This window comes from Aptenodytes patagonicus, chromosome 5 (assembly GCF_965638725.1).
Source record: "Aptenodytes patagonicus chromosome 5, bAptPat1.pri.cur, whole genome shotgun sequence".
In the NCBI taxonomy this organism is placed as follows: domain Eukaryota; kingdom Metazoa; phylum Chordata; class Aves; order Sphenisciformes; family Spheniscidae; genus Aptenodytes; species Aptenodytes patagonicus.
Genome location: NC_134953.1, coordinates 34,129,862 through 34,154,512, shown reverse-complemented (window position 1 = coordinate 34,154,512; position 24,651 = coordinate 34,129,862). Strand labels below are relative to the sequence as shown.

The 24,651-nt window shown below is 38.7% G+C and overlaps 1 protein-coding gene across 5 annotated transcripts in view; it reads right to left on the bottom strand.

Moving 5' to 3' along the window:
- The window catches only part of PHYHIPL (phytanoyl-CoA 2-hydroxylase interacting protein like), a 78,978-nt gene that overhangs the window by 12,963 nt on the left and 41,364 nt on the right, over window positions 1–24,651 (bottom strand). Inside the window, exon 1 of one of the 5 annotated variants that reach the window (XM_076339298.1) lies at window positions 24,400–24,576. The exons of 2 other annotated variants lie outside the window; for them this stretch is intronic. In XM_076339298.1, the coding sequence (XP_076195413.1) occupies window positions 24,400–24,505 (106 nt within the window). In that variant the 5' untranslated portion in view covers window positions 24,506–24,576. Of the gene's footprint in view, window positions 1–23,621; window positions 23,665–24,002; window positions 24,022–24,399; window positions 24,577–24,651 lie in introns of those variants that run through there. 2 more of the 5 variants (XM_076339300.1, XM_076339299.1) reach the window with 2 other exon arrangements.

The window sequence follows — 24,651 nt, the reverse complement described above, 5'->3', positions numbered from 1 at the left end:
AGTCATTACTGAAAGCTTTCTGTTCATATGAAATACATGGTAAGTGCTTTTCTCAACACGAGATTTCAGAAAGCCAGCAGGGAGAAAATGGCATTGCTTTCTTTTGTAAGCATTTTGTATTTGAAAAATGACTGAAAGCTCTACCAGGTACACTGAAAAGGCTACATATGATCACTCTTCCAGGAGCAAGGCTCTGTGCTTAAGCAGAAGGTGGAGTGATGCTGCTGAGGTTCTCAGACCTCCTGGAGAGCTGGACGGACTTGGATCCCAGCACACTGAGTAACTGAAGAAAGACCTGAACAGACATGCAGTCAGGAAATCCAAGCCTTACATATCCACAATACGTTAATGTGCAACTTCTTTGCTTCAAAAGTGACCTTCTATACTCCATAACTACGGGCCCTAGCCATGTTACAAACAGCCAAAGTAGTTTAAGCTTCAGGAGACATGTGCAAAGCAGTAATGACCACTGACAAAAAGTAACGAGATGAAAAAAGATTTTGGAGCACACTCATGACAGTCAAAGAGCAAAAGTGCTTCTGTAAATGAGTATTGTTTTCTGTACAATTCTTGGAAATAATGTCTGGCATACATCTTTAGATGTCTGGGCTCCTGATCCTTTTACTTTCTTTGCTTAAGAAGTGAATAAATAGTTTAAGTAAATGTCTAGCAGAAAATCTCCAGGTAATTTTTAGCAACATTTTTAATATGTCAGAAAAAGAAACCACTTGCATTACTAAGTGCTAAGCTATGCTTTTATTGTGATGGAACAAAATCCAAATAAAAACACTTTTCTGAAATCTTTAAAGCTCTTTGAAAGTGGAAAAAAAAAATTACAGATTTTGAAATACAAACAGAATATTAAATAAGAAAGTAAAATACCTCACAATCATCACCAGCAAGCAATACTCCAGTTTCCCTTCTATTTAGACTATGAAGTATCTGTGATATTTGTAATGCATACTTATATTTTGATACAAATTTGCGTAGTCCTGAATGTCAAAATCCATTGAGTTGACAGGCAGTAATAGGAACCTGATAATGATACATAGTATTAATACGGAGGATGATGATTCAGTGAATATTGGTAAATGGTGACTTTTGAACAGTAATCAGTGTACCATTGCATGGGAACAAGGGAAAAAAAGGACGGAGCATGGAAAGCATGCTCGTGCTCTCTTAGATATGACTGATCCTAGGAACCAAGCATGCAAGTATTAGACCAGCTTTGCCCACACAGCAGACACCCTAGCAGCATTCAGACCACCAACAAATTTTGAAGAAGCATGCTCTTGTAAAGCATAAGCTCTAACTCAGAATCTGGGTCCTGCAAAAAATAGTGCTTTTCAATGTTAGGAACAGCGTTCTGTCCTGAGATGTAATGGAATATGACATAAAAATGTGAGATATAGCACTTGACATCACTGCACTGTCATTAACTAGAAAGAAATGAAGATGACAGGATAGCACAGAAGGAGAGTCAGAATATCCTATCCAGTCTGGTAATGTACGTACATCATTTAAAACAACTACATAACATGGAATATTTCCACTGGAGTTTATCAATATTATAAAGGCATTACAGTTACTATAATATATAGTTATATACTTAGAAGACAAAATAGTAAGAATGGGCAGAATTTTCAATAGCAGAAGGGTAACTTCGAGCTAAACTTGGAAGTCAGGTGTTTAAGAAAATACTACTACCTGCTTTTAAAGTGGGGGTTCAACTAGGGTCTGACAATATTGCAACCAAACCACTTAAAATGCGGGCTGCTATAACAGACTGCTTAGCGGCCTACCCGCTAGTTAAAACTGGAGACTTCACATGTGGTAAGTGAAATACAGGTGTCATGGAGATCAAAAACTGACAGATACAACTGACTAAAAAGGTAACACATTTGTACCTTGCCTTTTTTCCCCTTGTGCTTTGGTGAATATTTTGAATTGGTTTTCATACTGGAAAGCATGTCTACTTCAAATGACTTCTTCTTTATAGCAGGATCAATTTAAAGAATAGATCAACATAAGGAAATAGGATGTCTACCAAAAGCTGAAATAGTAGCTGAACTTACTCAAAACCAGCATATAGTTGCCCTAAAGCACTCCAAAACTCCAGCTGAAAGGAAGTTACTACTGTTAGGCATGTGAAAATAGGTGGAGAAGGCCTTAGAACTGGCTGCCTTCACATCTGTCGCTTTGCCACTTCATTGAGGCTAAATTGATCTTTCTTTGATGAAGCATCACAATACAGACAAAAATTGAAAGTAGCATAGGAAATGTTGCTCTGAACAGCTTCGTATCAAATGAAAATAGATCAGCTTCCAATTGAAATGGCTACTTCATTTTGCACATTCACATTGCTTCAACACTGGAAGCCACTGCGGGACTGGATAGAAACACTACTTTCAGGTCTCTTTTGGGCAGAAACTTACAGAAGAGTTAGTAGTCAAACAAACCTGGTCTCCCCTGCCAAAAAAAAATAGGCATGTCATCCCTGTGTGCTGCAGAAACACCTCTGTTTTAACAAAAAACCAGTTCACTTTTAGAACAAGCAAAAGGGCCCAGTGATTCTTGACCCGTATAATAAGAAGTCAAAGACCACTCATGTGCATAGGTCACACTGGAAGCACAAGACTTTGAGTTTCTTCAAAGCCAAAGAATAAATACAACATGTCAGCTTTACTGAGATCAGCTGGAGAACTGCAAGATTAATGTTTTATGCTCCTATTCACAGGCTTATCTCTCTCTGCCATATCCAGAGTTAAATTTCAAGTTAAATTGTCTAATCAATTTTAAAGCGGTTATGATACTCACTGCTGCAGCTGAGCCAAAAAGGCTGGCAAATGGGTAACAAACCGATTTTATTTATATACACAGACACACTTAATTTAGTACCCTCATTATATCTTCTACTTACATAAATTATTTTGGAATGGGGAAAAAAAAGGCAGAAAATTCCCATTGAACATTCATGGCTTTCATCTGTCACTACTGGATACAAATGATAAGACTTGGAAATTGATTAGCCCGCACTGAAAAGATTTGGAAAAGGATGTTTTTTTCTGAATGTGCCTCGTCACTCAAAACAAGCTGAACCATTACATTTGCAGCAGTGGAAGGATGGTGGAGAAGAAACTTAACACAACCTCTGATTGGTAGTTACTGAGCATTCACAATCACTGAATTTTTATAATTTTAGAATACTTGATCATTCTTCTTCGTTAGTGCTAAAAATGCAGAACTTCACAGCAAGGCAAGGGACTACGTGCCTACTGACTTTTCATTTCACAGACAAGCTGTTTATGTTACCCACAAAAGAAATCCTGAAGGGGCTAATTTGTAATCCACTCTCTAAACATACTTACAGCTCACAGAAGTGAGTTATATGAAACTATACCAATAAAATACATTTCTGGGTTCCTATGACCTTGCTTATAGATGCTTTGACTCTGATATTATCACAGCAAATACATTCCTGCTATCAAGCATTTACAATGGAAAAAAATTAACTGAAGCAGTATGATACACATTTAATGAAGATATAGAATCCCTACACATACATCTGTATTTCCCATAGTTTGAATGTAATTCATCATTTGGAAACATTAAAAAGATGGGTTCACGCTCAAAGGTTGTATACCAGGCACGCTGCAGTAGAAGTCATGAGATTTGTATTCAGCAATCAAATCACACCCTCCTTCCCATAACTCCATCCATAACACTAATATGCCACCTTTCACAGCATTAATTATGTAGCTTGCTGCACTATGCAAGCATGAAAAATTATCCAGCAGTCAAGAAACAAATTCACAGAAAACAGAACCTGCAAATGACTGAATACAATGACATAATAGCCATCCATCAACAGGGAAAAAACCACAAATATTACAGCCATAATGAGTGTGATTGCTTGTACTCAGTGTGAAGTAAACTCCTGAAATATTCATTCAACTGCAATGATGTCCATTAAATCTGGAGAAATTAAAAGAAGGCAGGGATGGGCGAAATCCTTTTCTCTGCTGGAGCTGTGAAAGTATCCCTTCAGTAATCATGGATGACAAAATGTAGTTGTAAAATATTACTATTTATCTGCAATTTAGACTTGGATACTAGGGGAATGACCATCAAAGTAATACAAGAATGCTTTTCAGATTGCTATTTCCCCTTCATGGGGTTTGGATTCAACCAATTCAGATATTCGTCCAATATCTAGACAAAAGTTATTTATTAATTTTATACATGGAAAAAATGTAAATATCTAAACAGAATTTGGAATTGGGGGGGGGGGGGGAGGGGCTGTTTGAACCATCACTCAACCAAATTCAGAGCTGTTCTAAGCAGTTGTGGAAAGTTACACATCCCTGAAGTGATGCAAATGCACTTTATATCACAGAGCCCAAACATGCCAGGAGAACAACCAACAGAAAAGGGAAGAAAGTGATAAAATGGCTTTTCCTTGCGTTACTTCAAAATCTCTTGTTGACTGTGTTTCCTGCTAAGGCTTTGTCCTTCTGTCCCTCAAGATGCAAATTACATCAGCTTAATGAAGTGTAACTTACATTTTCTTTTAAACCCATTATGAACCCCCCTCAACATGTATAAATAGATTTGCCTCTTTTGGCATCACAGTAGAAAATCTCCAGTTGTACGGATAAAGACAAATCATCTGGTTCTAAGTTTCTTTGTAGTCGGGGATAAATCTTCAGTGTCTTTAGAGTCATGTTGTGGGAAACATGGACTTCTGATGCTTTTGGAGCAGACATTCAAAAATCACTATTATGCCTCTCCTAAGCTGCCAACACCATTGCCATGGATCTTTGAAAACATGTTCCCAAAGGATTCGTAAAAAACATTAAGGCATTTTGGGCTGCCAATTTGTACTTTGTAAATCTCATGCTCGTCCTTGCATCTGAAATGGTTGCTGTTAAGAAGTTTCTTTATCTGAGGATGTAACTCTTTGCATTTAATACGGTCTAGATTTAAACCAAAACACAACACAACACGAACAATGGCATGCTTGTTAGTGCAGTTTTCCAGTTACAACCCTGTCTTTTCCAGCTGTAAGTTACACTGAAACATCCTAAGAGCTCACAAGTCTAGCTACCATATTCTCAGCTGAGGAGGTGACTTGGGAACAGCAGTTTCTTAAACTTTGATTTCACAATGACTTGCAAAAAACATCTGTTTAAAGCCTCAGTTTAATTTTCCAGAAGACATGCATATATTTAGAAATTTCAAATAAACATAGTGTTAAAAGTCATGGAATCTAATAATTCCCAAAGAATTTAATTGAAAATACGGAAATGTCACTACTTCTTAAAGTCAAAACACTCATTTAAGGCTCAATTAAAACTTGGTAGAGGAACAGCAAAGTAAGTAACAGGTCCTACTCAAATTCTATCTGAGGACTGGCTGTCCTCTGAATTTACCTCTAGCAGCAAGAAAGAAGAAAACAGTTCAAGACGCTTTCCAAATATGAGATTTTTTGACATTTATATGCTGAAAAATGGCTTTCTGGTGGGGAAAAAAAAAAGATGATGGAAAACTAGGTGATACAAACCACATTTTTTAGGGGGACTGTACAGACAATAAAGAAAACTAAGCCTACGTAACATGCCAAGCTACTGAAGAACCTCCACCTCTAACACTGACCTGTGGCCCAGGATTGAAAGTTTGCTACAAAAAAGAAAGCCTAGATTCAGTGCTAATTGTTCCATTCATCCAAACTGTGGCTGTCTGTGCTAAAGCAACTCAAAGCAGCCTCTAGGTTGCTGCAATTTTTTATAGCAGGTAAGACACCCGGAAACTACTGAACTAACTGGGAATGCCAAAAGCACAAGGAAGCCCTGGTGATATCCCACAACCAGCAACTGGGAGGAAAGCCAGTGGAACAGTCGTCATGCCACTTCCACGTCACCACAATATTCTCCTACAGTGGCGTAATTTCACTCATCTGGTTCACATAGTTTGGGGTTTATCTGGGCTGCTGTCATGCAGAAGATAGATAGTGCACTAAGTGCTGCACTGTACTGTCTTTAGAAAGACACACAAGATATTAACCCCTGCAGTTACTTTTGTGAAGTGTCAGCGCCATGAAAACCTAGGAATTTGATAAAGGAAATGTGACTAAGGTTTGTGAGCCAGAAATTAAGCAAGGTGAGACTGTACCCACATAGCACAAAATTAAAAGCTAACACTGGATCCTCAATACATTCTGGGAAGATATCTGAAAATCAAAAGATATGTAGATGAGGATGAGAGGCATAGAGGAACAAACTATAAGGTAAAGCAATTTTTGAGACCCCAAAAGATCAGGTTTACATTATACACAGACACCAATAGCACATGTAACAAACACACCAAAAGCCAAACAAAATCTTATAATACAAATCACATTTTTTTAAAATGTCACCTTTTTCAGATCTTAAAATACATCCATTGAGGGAAACTTTTCTAAAGTTAACATTTTCAATACAATGAGAGACATTAGCTATGACCTTTTGAAGTAGAAATGTTTGAGTAGAAATGTTTGAGGATCAACTTCATAAAGAGCACCTAGGTACCATGGCATAGGAAATCCTCTTACTAGATACTGCTAGTAACAACTGAAAACAACTCATTTAGAAACAGTAACTCCCATAAAATGAACAGAGACATCTTTACACCTTCCATCTTTACACCTTCTGAAACAGAAAAATTTCTACCTTTCCTTGTCTTGATAACTCAGCTGATTGGTTATATATCAGGTCTACAAAGGTAAAATACTAAGTTTGTAATTCTAGAAAACTGATATAGACTGACAATATCTGAGTGCTATAATTCAGACTGAATTCTCCAACTTACTGTGGAGGTATTTTATTTCCTCAAAAATTCAATAGGAGGGAGAATTCTTCTTTCTGTATAACCATCAAAAATTATGGGAAAGTACCAGGAAATTACATATTAGCTGCATACTTTAAATTTAACTAAGCAAAAATACAATATCATGTTTTTCTCCTGAGCTCTGGAATGAATGGGTCCCTGTCCAACTGATAGCTATATAAAATTGTTTTACATGAACATGACAGTATGTCCCTACCAAGCAAATAATTAACCCGAATATCAAGAACTTCAGTGTTCACTGCAACACCTTGTTCAAGAGAGACAATGAAATCACACACAGAAAATACAAATACAACAACATTTATAAAATCATCAAATCAAGGCTGTTGTTTGTTAGGCCATGTAAGTGGCACTTCTCCAGGATAGCTATTCTATTTCAAAGTTCAACTTGCTATTCATAACCACATAAGTAACATTTATGCTTTATTCATGCTTCTTTTCATGTACAAAAAATGAGTGAACAGTCTCAGACTCTTAAATGTCTCTCTCTCCTCTCCCCAGAATCCTGGTAAACTAACTCCCAATGCAGATTTTTATATTTATATAAGCATGTTTAAGAATATTTTCTAAATAATTGTAATTGTAATAATTGTAATAATTGTAACACCAGTTCCTACATTAGATAAAGAGAGAATGCCTGGGTCTATAAACTCTGCTAAAATCTTCTAAAATCCTCTAAATCTTCCCCTCATTTCCTCCCCATGTCTGATACTACCGTTGTGCATTTTCTAGTAAGGTACCGTGCACTCTGTCCGAAATTTTAAAAAATACTTTTGAAAATAAAGCATTACTTATTTATAACTATTACATGTATATCTATATAGACCGAGTGTTTTTGAAATGTTCATATACATTCAGATTCTCTTGTTATTTGGTTTTAACTCAAGGCTTAATTTGGCTGTTTCCTACTAATCTACACTATTGACTTCAGCAGGAATATTCCACATTGCAAAACAAAGAGAACAAAACTAGACTCTGCAAGCACGCTTGTGCCTTTAGTACAGCAGTCTTCTTCAGCAGAGAGGGTACCCCAAAACTGTGCCTATATAAAGCACCGAGCAATCTCCAGATTGTCTAGCTTCTGTATTAAAGAATTTCTCTCAGCCTCTTACAAAGGACTCAATTCTTCCGCCATCTCACATGGAGAACAAATGTACTCTACAAGTGGTCCCACGATTCAAATCAGGAGCAGACCAGTATCTCAGACCTGCCACTGACAGCAACAAATGTGCAGGCTCTTAGTTCCCACCGAGCAGCGCCCCTCTCTCTGCCAAGCCTCGTTTCTCACTGCCTGCTGTCAACTATAGGACTGAAACCTTGTTCTGCAAGCAGCCTCTCATTTCACGAAGACGGCTCAGAGACTCAATTGCTACCTGACAGGAGGTGTAGTACAGCAACTGAAGGACAGTGTATAATGAAAGAAAAGCATTCAGCAGAGTCTTGAAGGTTTGCCGTTCGCTTGAATACTAACTCAACTGAGATACTCATTTGCCCTTAGCAAAAGCACTTGACTATCATGTATTTTGAGATCTTGTGCAGATGGGACTTCAGGGGTTTAGTTTCCTGGAACGTGGATAAGTATGTTTTCCACTAACATCAATGGGAATACACATTGCAAGCGTGGCAAACCTGACAGCTAGTAGTAGCAAATAAAGAGCTACACTGGTATATTTTGCAGTACGACTATGCCATCAGGGCTCTGGTTGACAGCTCGAGCATTCTCTGAGTGGACACTGAATGCAACATTAGGTTGAACAGGAAATTAAGTTTATCTGTACAGAGAAGATTACTATAATTAGTAAGCAGAAATCAAATAGTCCCATTATAACATTTCTGTGGAATATAAATTTCGGCTTACATACAAAATTCTCAAGAGTGGATTTGTTGGGCCATATGTACTCCTTCAAAGTTAAAGATAATAAACCCCAAACATTTCTTTGCTTCTTAAAAATGACAGTAGATACAGTATCAAGGAAAAAGCAGGAACACCATTCACTCCTGCCATAAGACCATGGATGTCTGTGGAATTACACCTGGACTAAATTTTATACACAAGATGCATCCTTTAATTCAACAGCAAAGGCTACTGTCCAGAATTTTATACATATGACTTGCAATGATGCTTATGTGCAATACCAGTATGATGTACTACTATGGAAATCACTGATACTCTTACTATGCTAAGAAAGGAGAAAATACTAACAAAGACCAACATAAGCCTTGAGCGGTTAGTCCCCTCAGGCTCACTTTGCATTCAGTGAAGAAAGGCAGTTTCCTAAATTGGATAATCTGAGTACCTACAGTTAGCTCTCACATTTAACTTTGCCCTGGAGGAGTCTAATTCTTTTCAGATACTAGAGAGGGAGGTCAGAGAAGTTAAGAGCTAGCTGAAGTTAGCTTTTGTAATTATTTCCTAAATTACATTCGTCAATTCTCATGATTCTCATGATGCAACAGCAACCTCTGATAATTTGCAAGACTCCCACTAAAAAGAAACAAAAAAAAGAACACTGGGGAAAAAAGTATTACACTACAGCCAATTTCTGAACTCCCATAGCAAAGAAATCTACATCTCACCGACTCAGAAATATCCTCTGGACTGATACTTTAAAAGAGAGAAACTTTTCAAGAATAATTTCTCTGAATTTCTGTGTCAAATACTTCAGAGTTTTTCACTTATCCCCACAATATTTTTTCTGAAAGCGTTAATAGGGTCAAACATCTCAGGACCATTTAAGCTTGAATGTGGATGAATTTATATCTTGCTAACTGCAATTATAGCTAAATTATTTAATAACTGTAATTTAATTAATTTTAATTAAAAATAAATAATGCACTCAATTGCATCATTAAACAAATTTCTCAAAACAATTGTTTCCTCTTTTGTTATTACCATAAAGAAAATTCAGATGTATCACTGTGAGTTATATAACTCTCTTGTTACCAGCCAGTTCTTCCAATTCAGTGCCAATTCTTCCTTTGATTTTTGACCCCTCCTTACTTGAAGCAAAAATTTAAGTAACATTTGGTAACATCTTCAGAAATACCTAAATGATTTAGACGAGTCTTACTGAAATCAACGGGATTTAAGCTGAGTTACTTGAGGGCTTCTGAAAACTTGACTGCAAATATCTCACAATTCATACCTATGGCTGAAAGTGAATTGTGGAGGCACACGAGTTTCACAAACCCAAAGCATAAGACAAAACCTGGCTGAAAATCTGATCAGCAAAACTTTGTGCGATGGCTAATATGGCAAGGCTGACCTTATTCTTTCACTAAGATTAAATTCTTATTGGGTGTCCTGATGTCTTGAAAGTATTTAGCATTTATACTTTACTCATTTGAAACGAAACCACATTTTCAGAATGTCAATAGCAGCCAAAAACCTAGACTTTCTGATAGACTGAGTACTAAAATGGAAATAGATGCAAGTCTCTGTTGATACAATTACACCTTTTTAGAGTTTCCCTTACTCCTTACGGATATTTTTTGGAAGAAAATTTTTATGAAAACTGGATGCCTCTATGCTTCTATAAAGTACTTGGTGTTCCACAAGGCTGGGCCCCTATTACCTATTTTTTCCTCTTTCCTTTTCGTGTTTTTTATTACACGTAAGTTGAGGAGTGTTAATTCAGTAAAATGTTAAGCTAAATACACATATGTGCACGCAAAATCTAATTTTCACTGTGTTAAAAAATATATGGGAAATTATTAAAAAAGAGGAATTTCATTATCAGATAAAAATATGCAACTGGAAGGTTGTGAATAATCATGTGGGTACACATTTCTTCACTAAGGACCGGGAAAACTGTAAGACACTAAGAAAACACTTAGCCCAGAAGATTAAATTGACGTGCCATCATGCCTACTTTTCCCCTTATCTAAGATATGCAGATCTACTACCATGCCCTAAGGACTGACCAAATCTTTGTGGTAGAGAGCTGAGGAGACATGGTGGGATCTCCTTTTATGACCCATGAATATCAAAAGCAAGTAAACTGAATTGGCCAGATAAGCTGAGACTGAGTGCAAATAACACCACCAAACGTCAGGATCTTGTTCCTCATCCTGTCTGCTGACTCATATATGCAAAAAGATTTATACCGATATACTGTTCCCACTAAAGTTCTCTTAGACTGCTTATACTAAAGATGTGGTTGTATTTTTTTACTGTACCTTGTCAAGTTGAAGCTAAACAAGCTTCTCTGCAACCTTCTATGGAATGAGAATCGCAGTGTGGCAAAAATAGCTACAGCTGCATTACAACTCCTACTGGCACACCATTTGTTTTTATGCCCCTGACCGTCAGAGCTAGCCTAGTGCAATTCAACCTTCTTGAAATCAACCAGGACATTATAGTAGACCACAAACACTAAGCCACCACAGTATTTACTACTAATTAAAGTAATGCTCCCATTTTGTTCAGCACAGCAAGCTTATAGTACATGGGTGGTAAGTGGCTCTTCTCAGCATGTGTTGACTGCAAGATGCATTTTAAAAACAAATTTTAATTAAAATGAGCATTTCTCAGCTGCTGAAAGGGAAAGAAGGGATGTAAAAGGCTCTAAACCATCTTCTAGCTTAATTTAAATGTCATTTAAAAATTAAAATGAACTTTACAGCCACTTACATACACTAGAATTTGCGTATAATGCATACCTTCAGTTATACGGAATTCCAGACTTTGAAAGCAAGTAACTACATCAGAAACACTACTATAAAAGCAGATCCAATTTATCACATGTACCTTATTCATTTAGCAGGAGAAGCCTGCATTGTCAGGTATCTATGCATCCTTATGAAATTCTGACCATACTTCAGACCGCACTCAGACCCATTTTGTGGTGTATTTTCAGAAGGATGCTATCTCAGTATTGTTTTACTGAAAAACAGGGAGTGACATTTTTCAGCAGACTCCTACCCTGCTGATTACTAAATGGGCAGATTCTGGAGCAGGAAGGGATGTGGAGCTTCTTATGGCATGTTTTTTCTCTTCTGATGAATAAACAAGTACAGCTGCCTCTGAGACTGTGGACCTGCCTATGTCTCCATGACTAACAACAAAAGAAAACAGATCTCATGGATGAAGGCACTGACTGTATGACCCTGGACAAGTTGCGTGGGTCCAGATTCCGATCCAAGTTACACTGCTCTGGGTCACTGGCCTAATTGCTCCAATGCTCTCCATCTAACACAGTGTAACTGAGGGCAAAGCATTGGCCTTAATCTTCTACTGCTTTTAATATTAACTGTATATTAGAGAAGTGAGTGGCCTTTCATGATTTGTGCTTTCACATGTCACTAAACAAAAGAGAGACAAACAAACACTTTCATTTTAGTTTATTACTATGAACCTCACGCTCATACTTGTTTACCTCATTCTTATTTGGCTGGCAACAACTTGTGCCATTTATTGCAGCTGCGTCTTAATCAAAACCAAAAATGTGTTCTCTACTTCAAGTTAAGTCATGTGAGTTCAAATCCAGCAAGGAGAGGCAGCCTTGTATTCACATGAGCTTTAATTTGACCTGCCAGCTTGTCTGAAAACTGCAACTGCCTTGACTGCACAAGGATTTTTATTTAAGACCCACTTTTCTTTCAAGCAAAGGGAAGCGCAGAAAGAAAGGCAAAACTCGTCACTTGAAGGGCAGCAGAGAGAACGCAAGGCTGGGGACACAATTTTACTAAGCATTTTTCTTGAGAAAGTAGGGTGCTCAGCATGAGTGGGCTTTTGTAACTCACTGGATACCCTGGCAGTCTGCAGCATGAATGAGCATTTCTTTACTTCAGCGCACTGGTAATTGCTGTGTGCTTTTCACACAGATCTCTTGTGAGGAATAGGATTTGGCTCTGGTTTACACCAGTTTGTGCTTTTTAACTGTGATTTGAAATGTATTACATATTCACAATAGTTCAGGAAATTCTACTCTGTAACTTGCGCTGGTTTTTTTAATTTAATTTTTATGCAGGTTTCAGACCTCTCAGGCCCAGACAAATAAAGGATAGAGGGGTTTTGAGAGCCTTTTTCGGCAGGAGCTGGAGTTCTTCTGTTTTATTTCATTTTTAGCTGGTTTCCTAGGGCAACCAAACATAGTCAAGGTCTTTGGATGTGGGTCTGTCACTGGTTGACTGTTACTAACTTTTGAACCTCTGACAAGAGTAGAGAGCTCATAGATAACTTCGGTTGTGGCCAGTTTCATTAAGGTAGGCAAGCATGCAGAAATGAGAGAGGGCCCTGTTAAACACTCCCTTATCAAGGGGAAGGCTACAATGAGTTCAAGCTTTTCACAGATAGTAGAATATACAAATGACATAGCTATGAATACTGTAATCAAAAGAAATCTTTAAGCAGAGTTTTCACCACGTTAGAATTCATCCCTCACTCAGACACGGTATAGCATATAGACTGTGTGCGTTTATTAAAAGTCTTGACTCCAGCTCATCATTTTCCTGTCCTGATGCCGTTTGTAACAGATCTCTCATGTAGATTCTCTAATGAAGATTGTCTAATGAAGAAGAGAAAATTCAAACTGAAGCTTTGATGTAATTAAGTTAAAAAGAAACCTATAACAATTCTGAACCATTGGATTCAAATCCATTGGAATGCCATGGTCCTTAATAGTTCGAGAATTATTTTTTAAAAAGCACAGCACAGTTGGATACTTTAAATAGTTTCTGTTACAAAGTCTTCTGTAGTCTTATCATTCAGGCTATCAAACAGTCATTGGATCATAACAAGTGATCAATCATGATCATGGTAAGACAAAATTGAATTATTACCTATAGAGGAATAGCTGCACAACCTACTACAAATTCACTAAGCCAACCCAACAAGTCCCCTTGGGTATGTTACTTAAAAATAATTCATATTTAGATTCGGTTTTCATCTTTTGGATTTACAGCATTTAAAAGCATCTCAAGTAATGCTTTCCAACTCACACTCCCTACTATATGAGCTAAATGTAACAAGCATACTAAGATATACTGAAGAATTTAGTTTCACTGTATGGCTTCCATCTGAAGCACTGCACACTTGCATTAGGGCTGACAGCCTCACCAGACAGCCTAGGTGGTTTGCTGGTGGTTTGCTCAAGGAAGCAACCCAGAAACCAGCTGAGCATTACAGAATACACAAAACTAGAAGGAGGAGAATCAGTATTTTATTTTTTCACATACGGGACCTGATTCTGTCTTCCCTGCACTTGTACAGTTATGAGAAAGCACAGAGTACTAGACGTATTCCTACTGCACAGGTCGTGCTGGAGCACCTGGCTACCTGATGCGTCACAAAACTTGAAATTAAACTCTCATACTCTAGAAAGGCTGCTATGCTCAGATCCCTGTAAATCAAGTATGATTTAAGAACTCCATGCTACCTAAACAGAGTGACAAAGTATAGAAGCAACATATTCAATGGGTCGAGGTTCCAAAGCATGATACAAAGCAGTTCACAGACAAAGGAAACAAAGAAATGTACCTGGAGTTTTGGGGGGCGGGGGAGAGAAAGTAACCTCTACACATGGGCAGAGGTGAGACAATCCCAATAAATTGCATGTGAAGTCTTACTGCTCAAATCTGTCCTTTCATGAAGGGTAAGGTGGTAGCTCTGTCACCAGAGAACAGGTAACACCGGCTAGCATGTTGCACACAAGAGGGACAGAACTTCTCTGTGATGTAATGGATTCAGTGAGCAGATAGGCTTGGGGATTTTCAATTCCTGTGATTAGAGATACGCCTTGAAATTATATTGATAGTGTAAAGGCTAGAAATTTGTCAGAAACATTAGAGCTCTGAAAGCCACATGTTTACTACTGAGCATTTATATTAAATTACCAGCATAAATTCCATCATAAAAGTGTAAGTGCATAATATTTACTTTATGTCATCAGATGCACCTTAGCAGCATTAAAATACAACCTGCTGCACACTCTGTTCTTAATTTTATCCCTTAGTTTATATAAATTCATGTATAATTTCCCTTTACATAAGTTGGATTAAAAGGACCAACGACACAGCATGAATCACTCCACTGATACTTGTATGCTAGTACTTATGGCTCGCCAAGATGGAAAGAGCCTTTTAACATCTTTTTATCCTGTTGATTTCGAAGTCCGTATGTCTTCAACTATGAGTAGACATAGAAGTGAACTGCAAAAAAACCCAGAGTAATCTTTTAAAAATGTTATTTCTAGCCCAAAACTAAAGATAGATGAAATCCAGACAAACTGCAACTTAAAGAGAGATATTCCAAATTAGATGCCTATCTGTATGAAATAAGATAGAATACACATAACAAAAGTTAGGAAAATACAGTAGTTGTAAGATCTTAATCATGCTGCGTTACGAACGCAAATTTGTTTTTGCACAAATTCTTATTGAAGCCAATGGAACAGCTCAGGAATAAATTTATGGGATGCTTCTGACAATTGCAAACTGCAGAATTCTCCTAATGAGAGTGCATTGATATACAAAGCTTAACATGGGAATTCCTCAAACTATGCTTCTGCTAGAGCTGCCAGCTGTGTCTGACTTAACAGTATTGGAGAAATAAACTCCAGGTGCCACTCCATACTTGGAACTAAGAAAAAGTGCAACTCTGATAATACTTTCTGTCATTCTGCAGGAATGAAGGAGTAACACCACACTAGTTTTCAGGTTTCCCCTTTTTGGCAGCCGCTAGAACTGTCAAGGCTCAGAGAAACTGTTGTTAGGTTATAAAAACAGTACAGCTAATCATTGTTTTTGAAACCATCCATGCAAAACAGTGTGTTCATTCAAGCATAAATAAAACAAGAACACTCTGTAAAAACAGTAAAATAAAATTTGATTAATGATTCAACTACAAATACCACTGTGAAAACTGATCCAGCTACAAACACTACAACAAATTCTAACCTAACCTTCTGTGCTGAAGGAAACATTTTCAAGGTCAAATAAAGGATGCTCCACTGTATAACAAAACCTAGTGTGGAAACCACAGGAAGTGATCCTGGCGCAGAGCTTTCTTTAGTTCCAACCTCATAAACATTGTATTTGTTCATACTTTCCTATAGCAGTGACACATTTTATACATGTATCATGTATTGACAATGTTAGTACTATTTTTTCAGACACGTTTATAAATTTTTGAAGAAAGTAGCCTCCAAGTAAAATGCTTAAAACTTCTATCAAAAAAGACAAGAAAACATAGTGGATGTTTCTGGGCTGTGTTCAGCCAGAATTAAATATAGCCTTCCGGGTCACATAAAGCACAAAAGGCCATGCATGCTGGCAGCACGGCAGACACACCTACTGTACCAAGCGGACTAAGGAAAACAAACCCAGACTGTAAGGACTTTCAAAGATTACCTCCTCAATTGTGGTTAAAGATGCTGGCACTACTTCAGCAACACAAAGGGAACTGAAAACTACCTTATTCAGAAAAGCTGGGGCCTCCAAACCTGCTATATAGAGGCCATGAATAATAAAAGGTGGAGGAAATTACAAGGAATGGGTAAAGGAGGAGATCTTTCTAGATTTTGGAGGAAAAAAATGGAAAATTAATGAGGCAGAGAAGTCCCAGAAGGAAAACCCAAGGTCAGGAAGATAAGCTTCAGCAAGCCTTTAGAGTCAATTGAACACAACAATGCCTGACTGGAACCCATTCAAAAATGAATGACAAAATACTAGAGAACTCTAAATAAGAATGTGATATAGTCTCTCCTCCCCTCACCTTACATGACAAAAACAATATTCGGCTTGTTCTAGCAGCTATGGCTCTGGGACCAGGGACCTCACTGGAAAGCTGCTGTAAAAGCTGAAGTGGCCTGTAGGGCAGACTCTGATGTAGATTATACAGGCATAACTGCAGGGTAAATAGCGAATCGGGAGAAGTGAGCTCAGAACACAGCTTACTAGAGGTGGCAGAGCCATCAGATTAGTAGGCTGAGAATAAAATTGCTACATCTAGTTTAAGGTGGAAAATGAAACAGATGGAAGAGGACACTAATGGCTTAACTCTTACTCAAGAAAAACAGGGTTTGCCTTTGAGATTTGTGGAAAACAAATGAAATTTTAAGTGAGGGGTTGGCTTGGCATTCCTGCTTCTCAGATGCTGGAGGGAGTAGAATTTCTCTTCTCTAAATGATTCCTCCTGCCATTGTACTTATTAAGAACTACTGATCTGCAGGGCTGAACATTGGCTGGCAGAGATGAGACTGATACATGGCAAAACAGGTAAGGAGTTCAGGTGTCTACTGGGCTACCATAGAGCCTGTGGCAAGTTCCAGGCTAAATAAGGATCTTTATGAATGACCTGGAAAGAGAGAGCACATTTCCGTATTGCAGACAACATTAAAATAGAAGGAGCCGCAAGCACAGGATGGCTTAGAAACATAGGCAGAAAGTGATAAAACGGATTCTGTAACAGAATAAATAAAAGAGTGTGTCTGGGAACTATAATCTGAAACAAACACAAAGAAGGGACATACATGGGAGACAGTAATGTTTAAAAAGCCTTAATTATAACAATGAGTAGAAACTAACTACAAAACCCACATTATATATTTGAGTTTCAACCTAGCAATATCAGCATATAGCACTGGGAGAGAACAGTGCTTCTGTATCTGAATCTGGCATAATTACACATCAAGCATTTCAGTTGCTTTATAAAGGATCTAGAAAAGTTTCAGTGAAGAATAATTGAATCAATAGGGGCACAAACAGAATTTGTGCAATAAATAAGCAAGATTTAAATAGCTAATAATGTATAACTTGGTCACTGCCAGTTAAAGTAGTTAATAATCAATTACGCAGATTTGAGTGGCATAAAGCTCTAAAAGGAGATGAGGAGGGAAGAAGAAGGAAGGAAAATAACTCTAAAAATTAAAGAATGTAAAGGGCTCCATCCCTTCTTGACACAGGGATGTTGAATAGCCAGTTTCTAGCAAAGCCTTGCTAGTTATTAGTGGCATGATTGCTTATGATATAAAACAAGACAGGATAAAATACTTGCAATGGTGAGCCGAAGTGAAAGACATAAGCAAATCATTAGTTTTCTTCTCTCCCACAATTCTAAAGATCATTTATGAAGACTTTAAAATAGTTGCTTGGCTCCATTTAGTATTTTTCTGTGTCCTAACAGTAAGGAATATTACATGTGAAAATCTTAAGTCTCTGGCAAGAATGGAAAGCTAAAACCATAATAAGTATTTTTCTTTGCCACAAGAGACCTTTTGGAGCTACGTACTAGATTTTAGCTCCTACCTGAAGCAGCATTACTGCTTGCCACAAAAAAAAATTCGCTATTTTAAAGTTCAGCCAGGTTAGATGAAATTTTATGGAAGAAATACAGTTCTTAGTTGGCCACTCCATCATTCCAACCCTAGCGAAGTGATGCAGTTTGCGTTTTGAAGAGAGAGAATTTAAATCTCCAAACTTGCAGTTGGGGAGAGGAATAAGATCAATAATAAACATGCCTCTGAATTTTGTGTCCTATCAAAATATCACAGTTACAAGCACCTCTCTATTACGCTGGATACAAAAATATGAATTGTTTATTCCAGTGCTTAGAACTCTCATAGTTTTAAAAAAACCAAACAACTATGCAAGTCCAACCATTCAGGACACTAAGAATTACTGCGAAATTTGGATCTCTCAGTTGCCCTTCGTGTGGGAGTCTACCTAGAAATTCAATTTTTCCCCTACCTCTGAGACTTACAGGATGACATTTCAGAAATAGCAGTGATACTGCTCCATAATGCCAAAAAAGAGATTTGAAGAATGCATCCAGAGACTGGATGATGCCACTTTATCCCTTCTGTTTGAAAGGCAAGTATGTACATGATATGGCCGTGAAAACTCTCATTTACAAACTCCAGAAATATCTTTCAGAATGCTCCAATAAATCCAGCATAATAATAAACTTCTGAAATAAACAAGAAAACATGAGACATCCTCAAATAACATGGAAAGCCAAAGATGAAAGTTGTTTACATAAGACAGAAATGACATCTTAGCTTGTATGATGTAATGCTTTTATACAAGCTTGTTAGACTAAACAATTTTGATGGTGTCAAGTGTTTGGAAGGTGGTGAAATTGATTTATGCAACTGAAACTGGCCAAGACACCAATTCTGGTTCTGATCCTGATACTCAAATACTATCTTCAAGTATATGAAGCGAACACAGAAAAAAAATTTTAAAAGTACTTCAGTGAGATTGTATAGTGTAAGCCATCAATAGTTAGAAAACATCAGAATGACGCATACTTGAATAACCTTAAATTTGCCCTTTATTTGTTCACATTATGATATAGTCTTTAACTGCATGATTACATACTTTTTTCCACATAAATTCTGACTCGTTCAGCATACATAATGAATAGTGTGTACATAATGAACTATTTTTCTTGTAACAGCTATTTGCTATTGTTCAATGTGTAGTCCCAGGACTTATTTGCTACACATTATTCAAATTCTGCTCTGAAGACAAAATTATGAATTTCATCATGGGTTTTTACATGCACCTCACGGGTTTTCCAGCTACTACAGTGCCTGGCTGCTTAACAAACATTTGTTAGTTTATTTTGAAAACATCTCTGTGAGGGAGGCAATACTACTGCTTCCATTTTGCACATGGAAAACTGAGGCACAGAGAAGTTAAAAGATGGTTACTAACTTCCAGTGCCTATTTAAGGTGGTTAACATCTCTTTCCTCAAAGCAGTTAGCATTGTGCTTTGTACGCTCAAAGTCCTACTCTCACTGAAGTCAGCTGCAGCTGTTGACTCTCAGTACCCCTGAAGTCCTGACACCATGGTACCAGGATCAAGCACCCACAAAAGGAGAAACACAACAAGTAACAAACCCCTTTGAAAAGTAGGTAGCTCTTGCTCAGTTTCATGCAGAAAGTCTGGAACAGACTCCAAGTTAGAACTGAATTTCTCTCTCCATTCTTTCTTCCCCCACCTTGTTTACAACATGCCATTCAACATCCCCAGTATTCACTGCACAACATTAAACATCCCACCACCACACCGGTTCTGCACAGAGGACCGAACTTTCACCATTTCCTAGCTTTGAGTGCTCAACTCGGTAACCTCAATAACCTATTGTATGTCTGCAATTTCTTACGTTTTACAAAATGGCAACTAAAAAAAGGATTAAAAATCTACTTGTGGCCTCATATCAATTCTCATATGGGTAACCTGCAGTGCTGGAATATTTAGGTGCACAGCAACAGGCACAGATGCTACCATTTGAGCTAACGGGCCAACCATCAGCCCTACCAGACTGCCATCCTTCACACACATATGCACTGAAAACAGATGTCGTGCTTTGCCAGTGGATTTTAGACCTCTTTGCTGGCAAATGAACAAGGAGAATTTGGTATCCTGGGGTTGTGTGTGGCTTTGGAAGATGGCACATGCTGATACACACTGACCTTTCTCTGGCTGTCACACCAAAACATGGCCACTTCTGCCCTGTTCCTTGAACTTGGTCCTGTCCCACCCCTTCTTCTACTCCCCAGTCACACTTCAAAAATCCTGTTCTTCATTCCTAAGAAGTCCTTTCAGTCCCAGTCTCTTTGCCCAGCAAGTCCTAGTTCTATTTCTTTACTCCTAACCTCTGTGGTCCAAACTGCCCAGTCCCCCCCTCCACATTCTTGTACTTTCTGTCTCTTCTTTGCAGACAGGTCTCCAGGTTTGCTCTTCACAGGTTCCCAATTCTCATTCCATCCTCATTCATCCAATTAATCTAATCTGGGTGAACGGCCCTTCATCTTTTTTCCCAGTTTTACTTCCCTGGGTACCCTGCCTGATTTTCGATTACCTCCCTTGCTCCTTCATCTTCTTATCCTATTCTCATTGCCCACTTCTGCCTTCCCATTTAATCTAATCCTCACAAACATCCTCAGCTTCTAAGTCTTTCCTGTTCTTCCATCCTTGACCAGCCACTGCCTCAGTCTCTATTAGCACCAAGCCCATGTGCCTTCTGGACCAGTTTTCTTGCCCCTCTCCCTAGTCCATGTCTCTCGAGTTCCAACATCCTCATTGAAGGTTTGTTGCAACAAACGTTGCTCTGCTTTTCTCCTTTCTGCGTTCTGATAGGCGTCTTCCGCTTTCCAGCTGTCTATGTCAACCATAAGAGCACAGAAAGCAGACGACAGCGTCGCTGCTCTCACTCTGGCAGGACCCCGGCAGCTGAAGTGCAGTATCTGTAGGGGGAGCGCTGCACAACCACAACGTGGAGCTTCAGGAAATTCAGCTGCTAAAATCTAAGACTGTTCTACCAAGTCTGTGAAAAGTACAGTTTTTTCAAAGGCTTATGATTTTCTGAAGTTAGATATATTTTCATAGAATTGGTCTGCTCATGACACAAAGGTCTACTAAAGGTTTAATCCCTAGGTAGGGCTAATGCAAATTTTACAGAAAGGTCACCAGAAATTTTAGCACAGATTAAACATTCTTTCCTGGCCTGCATTTACAGAAATATGGCTGCAATGTTCAAATACGGCAAAGGAAAATAACAAATGATACACTTTCTCCTATACACAAAGTGAGTTCAGCAGAGTTCTAAGGAACTACACATTAGACTGTATAATAGACTAATACTAAGCTGTGCTAGCAGACCCACCTAAAATAGTAAGAAAAAATAATGCAAGATACATTTGTAAAATACAGAGAAGGCTGAAAATAAGAGCTGATAATTGGCTTTATAATGTTGCATTCACTTTAAACCAAATCTTAGCAGGTGTTTTTATTAAAAAAAAAATAATCTCCAAAATGCATACATGTGTTTTCTTTTATTTGACTTTTTAAAGTTTTCTAAATGATCTTGATTCATTAAGAGAGATGACAATGCTTGCAAAAAAACACTGGAAAAAAACCAGAAAAAAATCTAAAAAGATATGAATTGTGTGATGATATTAATTGCTCACTCCAATTCCTGGATTTCTGGCTCCTGCATATACCTCCATAGGAGGTATAACCCAGTTTTCTGAATACAAAATGTTTCAATATTAATTCCCTCATCTTAGAAAACAAGAAAAATATTCTGTTATCTGCATAAATATTCCATTATTGCTTATGTTTATACTGCAGCATTGCCTGCAATTCCAAACTAAGTGTACTGCAGAATTTATCATAGTTGGATATGTAATGTTATCACTTCATTGGTTGCCTTTACAGTTACTACAGCTTAGAGATCAAGGACATCTTCAAAATACGAAAATCTAGCATATTTTTAATTCACTACGGGTAATATATTGATACTTATCACAAAAATTTTATTAACTCCAGTGATGCCAACATATCACATTAAGAACTATGTCTTTTACAACAAAGATACCCTAAAATAAATTGTAAATATTTATAATATAAATGCACTAACTAAACCCATGTACATAATTAGGGATCTAAACGTGTTGCATATACATTTGCATGCTTAGCTAGAAAGATCAATGCTCTAACCTTTGCTTGCTTGTTTTTACGTTCCCATTAAAACAAGCTTTTTGACACATAAGTGCCACCTGTAGGAAATACTGAAGTATGCTCAAGTGCAGTCTTGTGCCAAATTAAGCATGGAGTTGCATATTTTACATGCCCAGTATAGGTGCCTCCTTCAGAAATTCAACCATGTATTGTAGGAAGCAATGACCCTGTATGATAGTGGCTTAGTTGATGAAGATTAGTTTGTAAAGCCTACAGGATCTACAGGAAAGTTGTTGTTTTCCAGTGAAGCCTATTCAAAAAGGATTTAAAATTAAAAATACTACATTTTTCCATTTGCTTGTCTGTATGACGCTATTCCATAGAAATCGAGCAGTCCTTAAGAACAGTATGTTGAGCCAAACAGAGTCTGCAATGATTAACATGGAGTACTTCACTACAATTACTTGGGGTAGACAAATATGAAGGATTGCATAATTTATCTATTTTCATTTCTCTCTAGTATTAATAAAAAGAAATATATGTGAAAAAGTGTTTTAACAAAAGAATGGTCCAGCCTCCACAACTATAAACATAGTTCAGTTTCTCTAGGCAGAGTTAGGCATGAGTGGATGGAACTGCATATTATATCTTGATTCAAACATAAAAAAATTCAAAGAATTTCCAATGCAGCTATAAAAGTAATTACTGAAAAGACTTTTCAATGCTTGTCAATTTCTTGAATACTTCAAGAAAAATAAAGACCTTGGAAAAATCCAGCATTTAAAATATTAAGTCTGCATAGGTCAAAAAAGTGAAGTATTTCATCACAACTATTTTGTAAAAAAATAACTGAGAAAGCTGGACTGCCTCTTTCCATAGCCATCACCTATAACAATTATGCTCCAAAAATACACTCACAACAGGCAAATAGTTTCATTAATTCAGCTGTACCATTCACTGACACAGTATCTCCATTTCTCGGTATATTTACCAGGTAAGATATATTCCACACCCAAAGCACATTTTGCATCAAAAAATGAGAAGTTATTTTTGATAATTCAATGTCAAATGAGAAGATGAGAATAATCTGGTATATGAACACAAATTATATGCCACTCCTCAAGAAAATATTTTTTCATTGTTTGACTATCAGTTTCTCTGTTCAGTTTTGTCAGTCATAGTTGTGCATAAATGATACTACTCTCTTCTACCGTAGTCAGCTTTCAGTGTTGTTTTAAGCACGTAAATTTGTTTCGGCTGTCCCTCATCACCACCTCACATTCATCCGGTTGCTTCGACCCAAATAATCTTCAATATCCGCACCTGCAACTCTAAAACCAAACTTCATCTGTTCGCCGGTCCAGCCGCGCCTTCCACGGCGAGGACTACCGCTGCCTCCAGGGCGCTGCGGTCTCCCTCGGCCGTGCGGCCGCCCGGCACGGCACACCCCGGCCCCGCCGCCGGCGCGGTGCTGTCCGCGGTGCTGAACCGCCGGCCCCGCCGCCTCCCGCTCCGTCTCCACCCGAGCCCCATCTTGCGAGCCCCAGTGTCGGTCCGCTCCCCGCCTTATCGCTCGCACAAGCGACCGGCAACAAGTTTCGCCGCTAGCCCACGCCAGGCAGCAGATTCGTCTGTGTGTTTTACGCACAGGAACTGCCCTACAATACAAAGGAGTTTGGAGATCACGGATAACAAAAAACCCACCAGGGCCACTACCCCGTCTCTAGATCCGGACTCTCCGCAGCGCCTGCTCCAGTTCTCCTTATAGCCTCCCCCAGAATAAACCCCAGCGTCCATTCCTGGCAGGGGCAGGGTGGCGCAGCAGGCTCGCCCAGGGGTAAACACACTGCAACGCAAGGGACGGCTTAGGGAGCGGCGTGTTTCCCTCCCTTCCCTCCAACAAGGTGCAACCTTCTCTTTTTTCTTTTGTTCTCAACGGCAGGAGCGCGGCGGCGGCTGGAGGGGTGGGGAACACTTGCACCTACAAATACATGGGGGATAACAAAGGACCATACGCCGCAGGGATTACTTTGCATTAGCATCCATGAGGGCAGCAGCACCTTGCGTCTGTAGGGATTAGCCGTGTCGAGCCCGGACTTACCGTCCCTATCGCAGAGCTGAATCGCCTCCAGGGTCAGGTTCTTGATCACCTCCTCGCAGGGGCTAGTGGGGCTGCTCATGGTGTGCGCCAGGCGCGGAGCCTCCATCGCGCCCCTCGCCGCTCCCTGCTGTCGCGCCGCCGGGGGCTGGGGCTGGGGCTGGCCGGCTCCGCGGCGGGCGGGCGGTGCAGAGCCGCGCGGCAGCGTCTCCCGGCGCCGCCCGGCTCGGCTGGGCTCGGCGGAGGCGGGCGGGG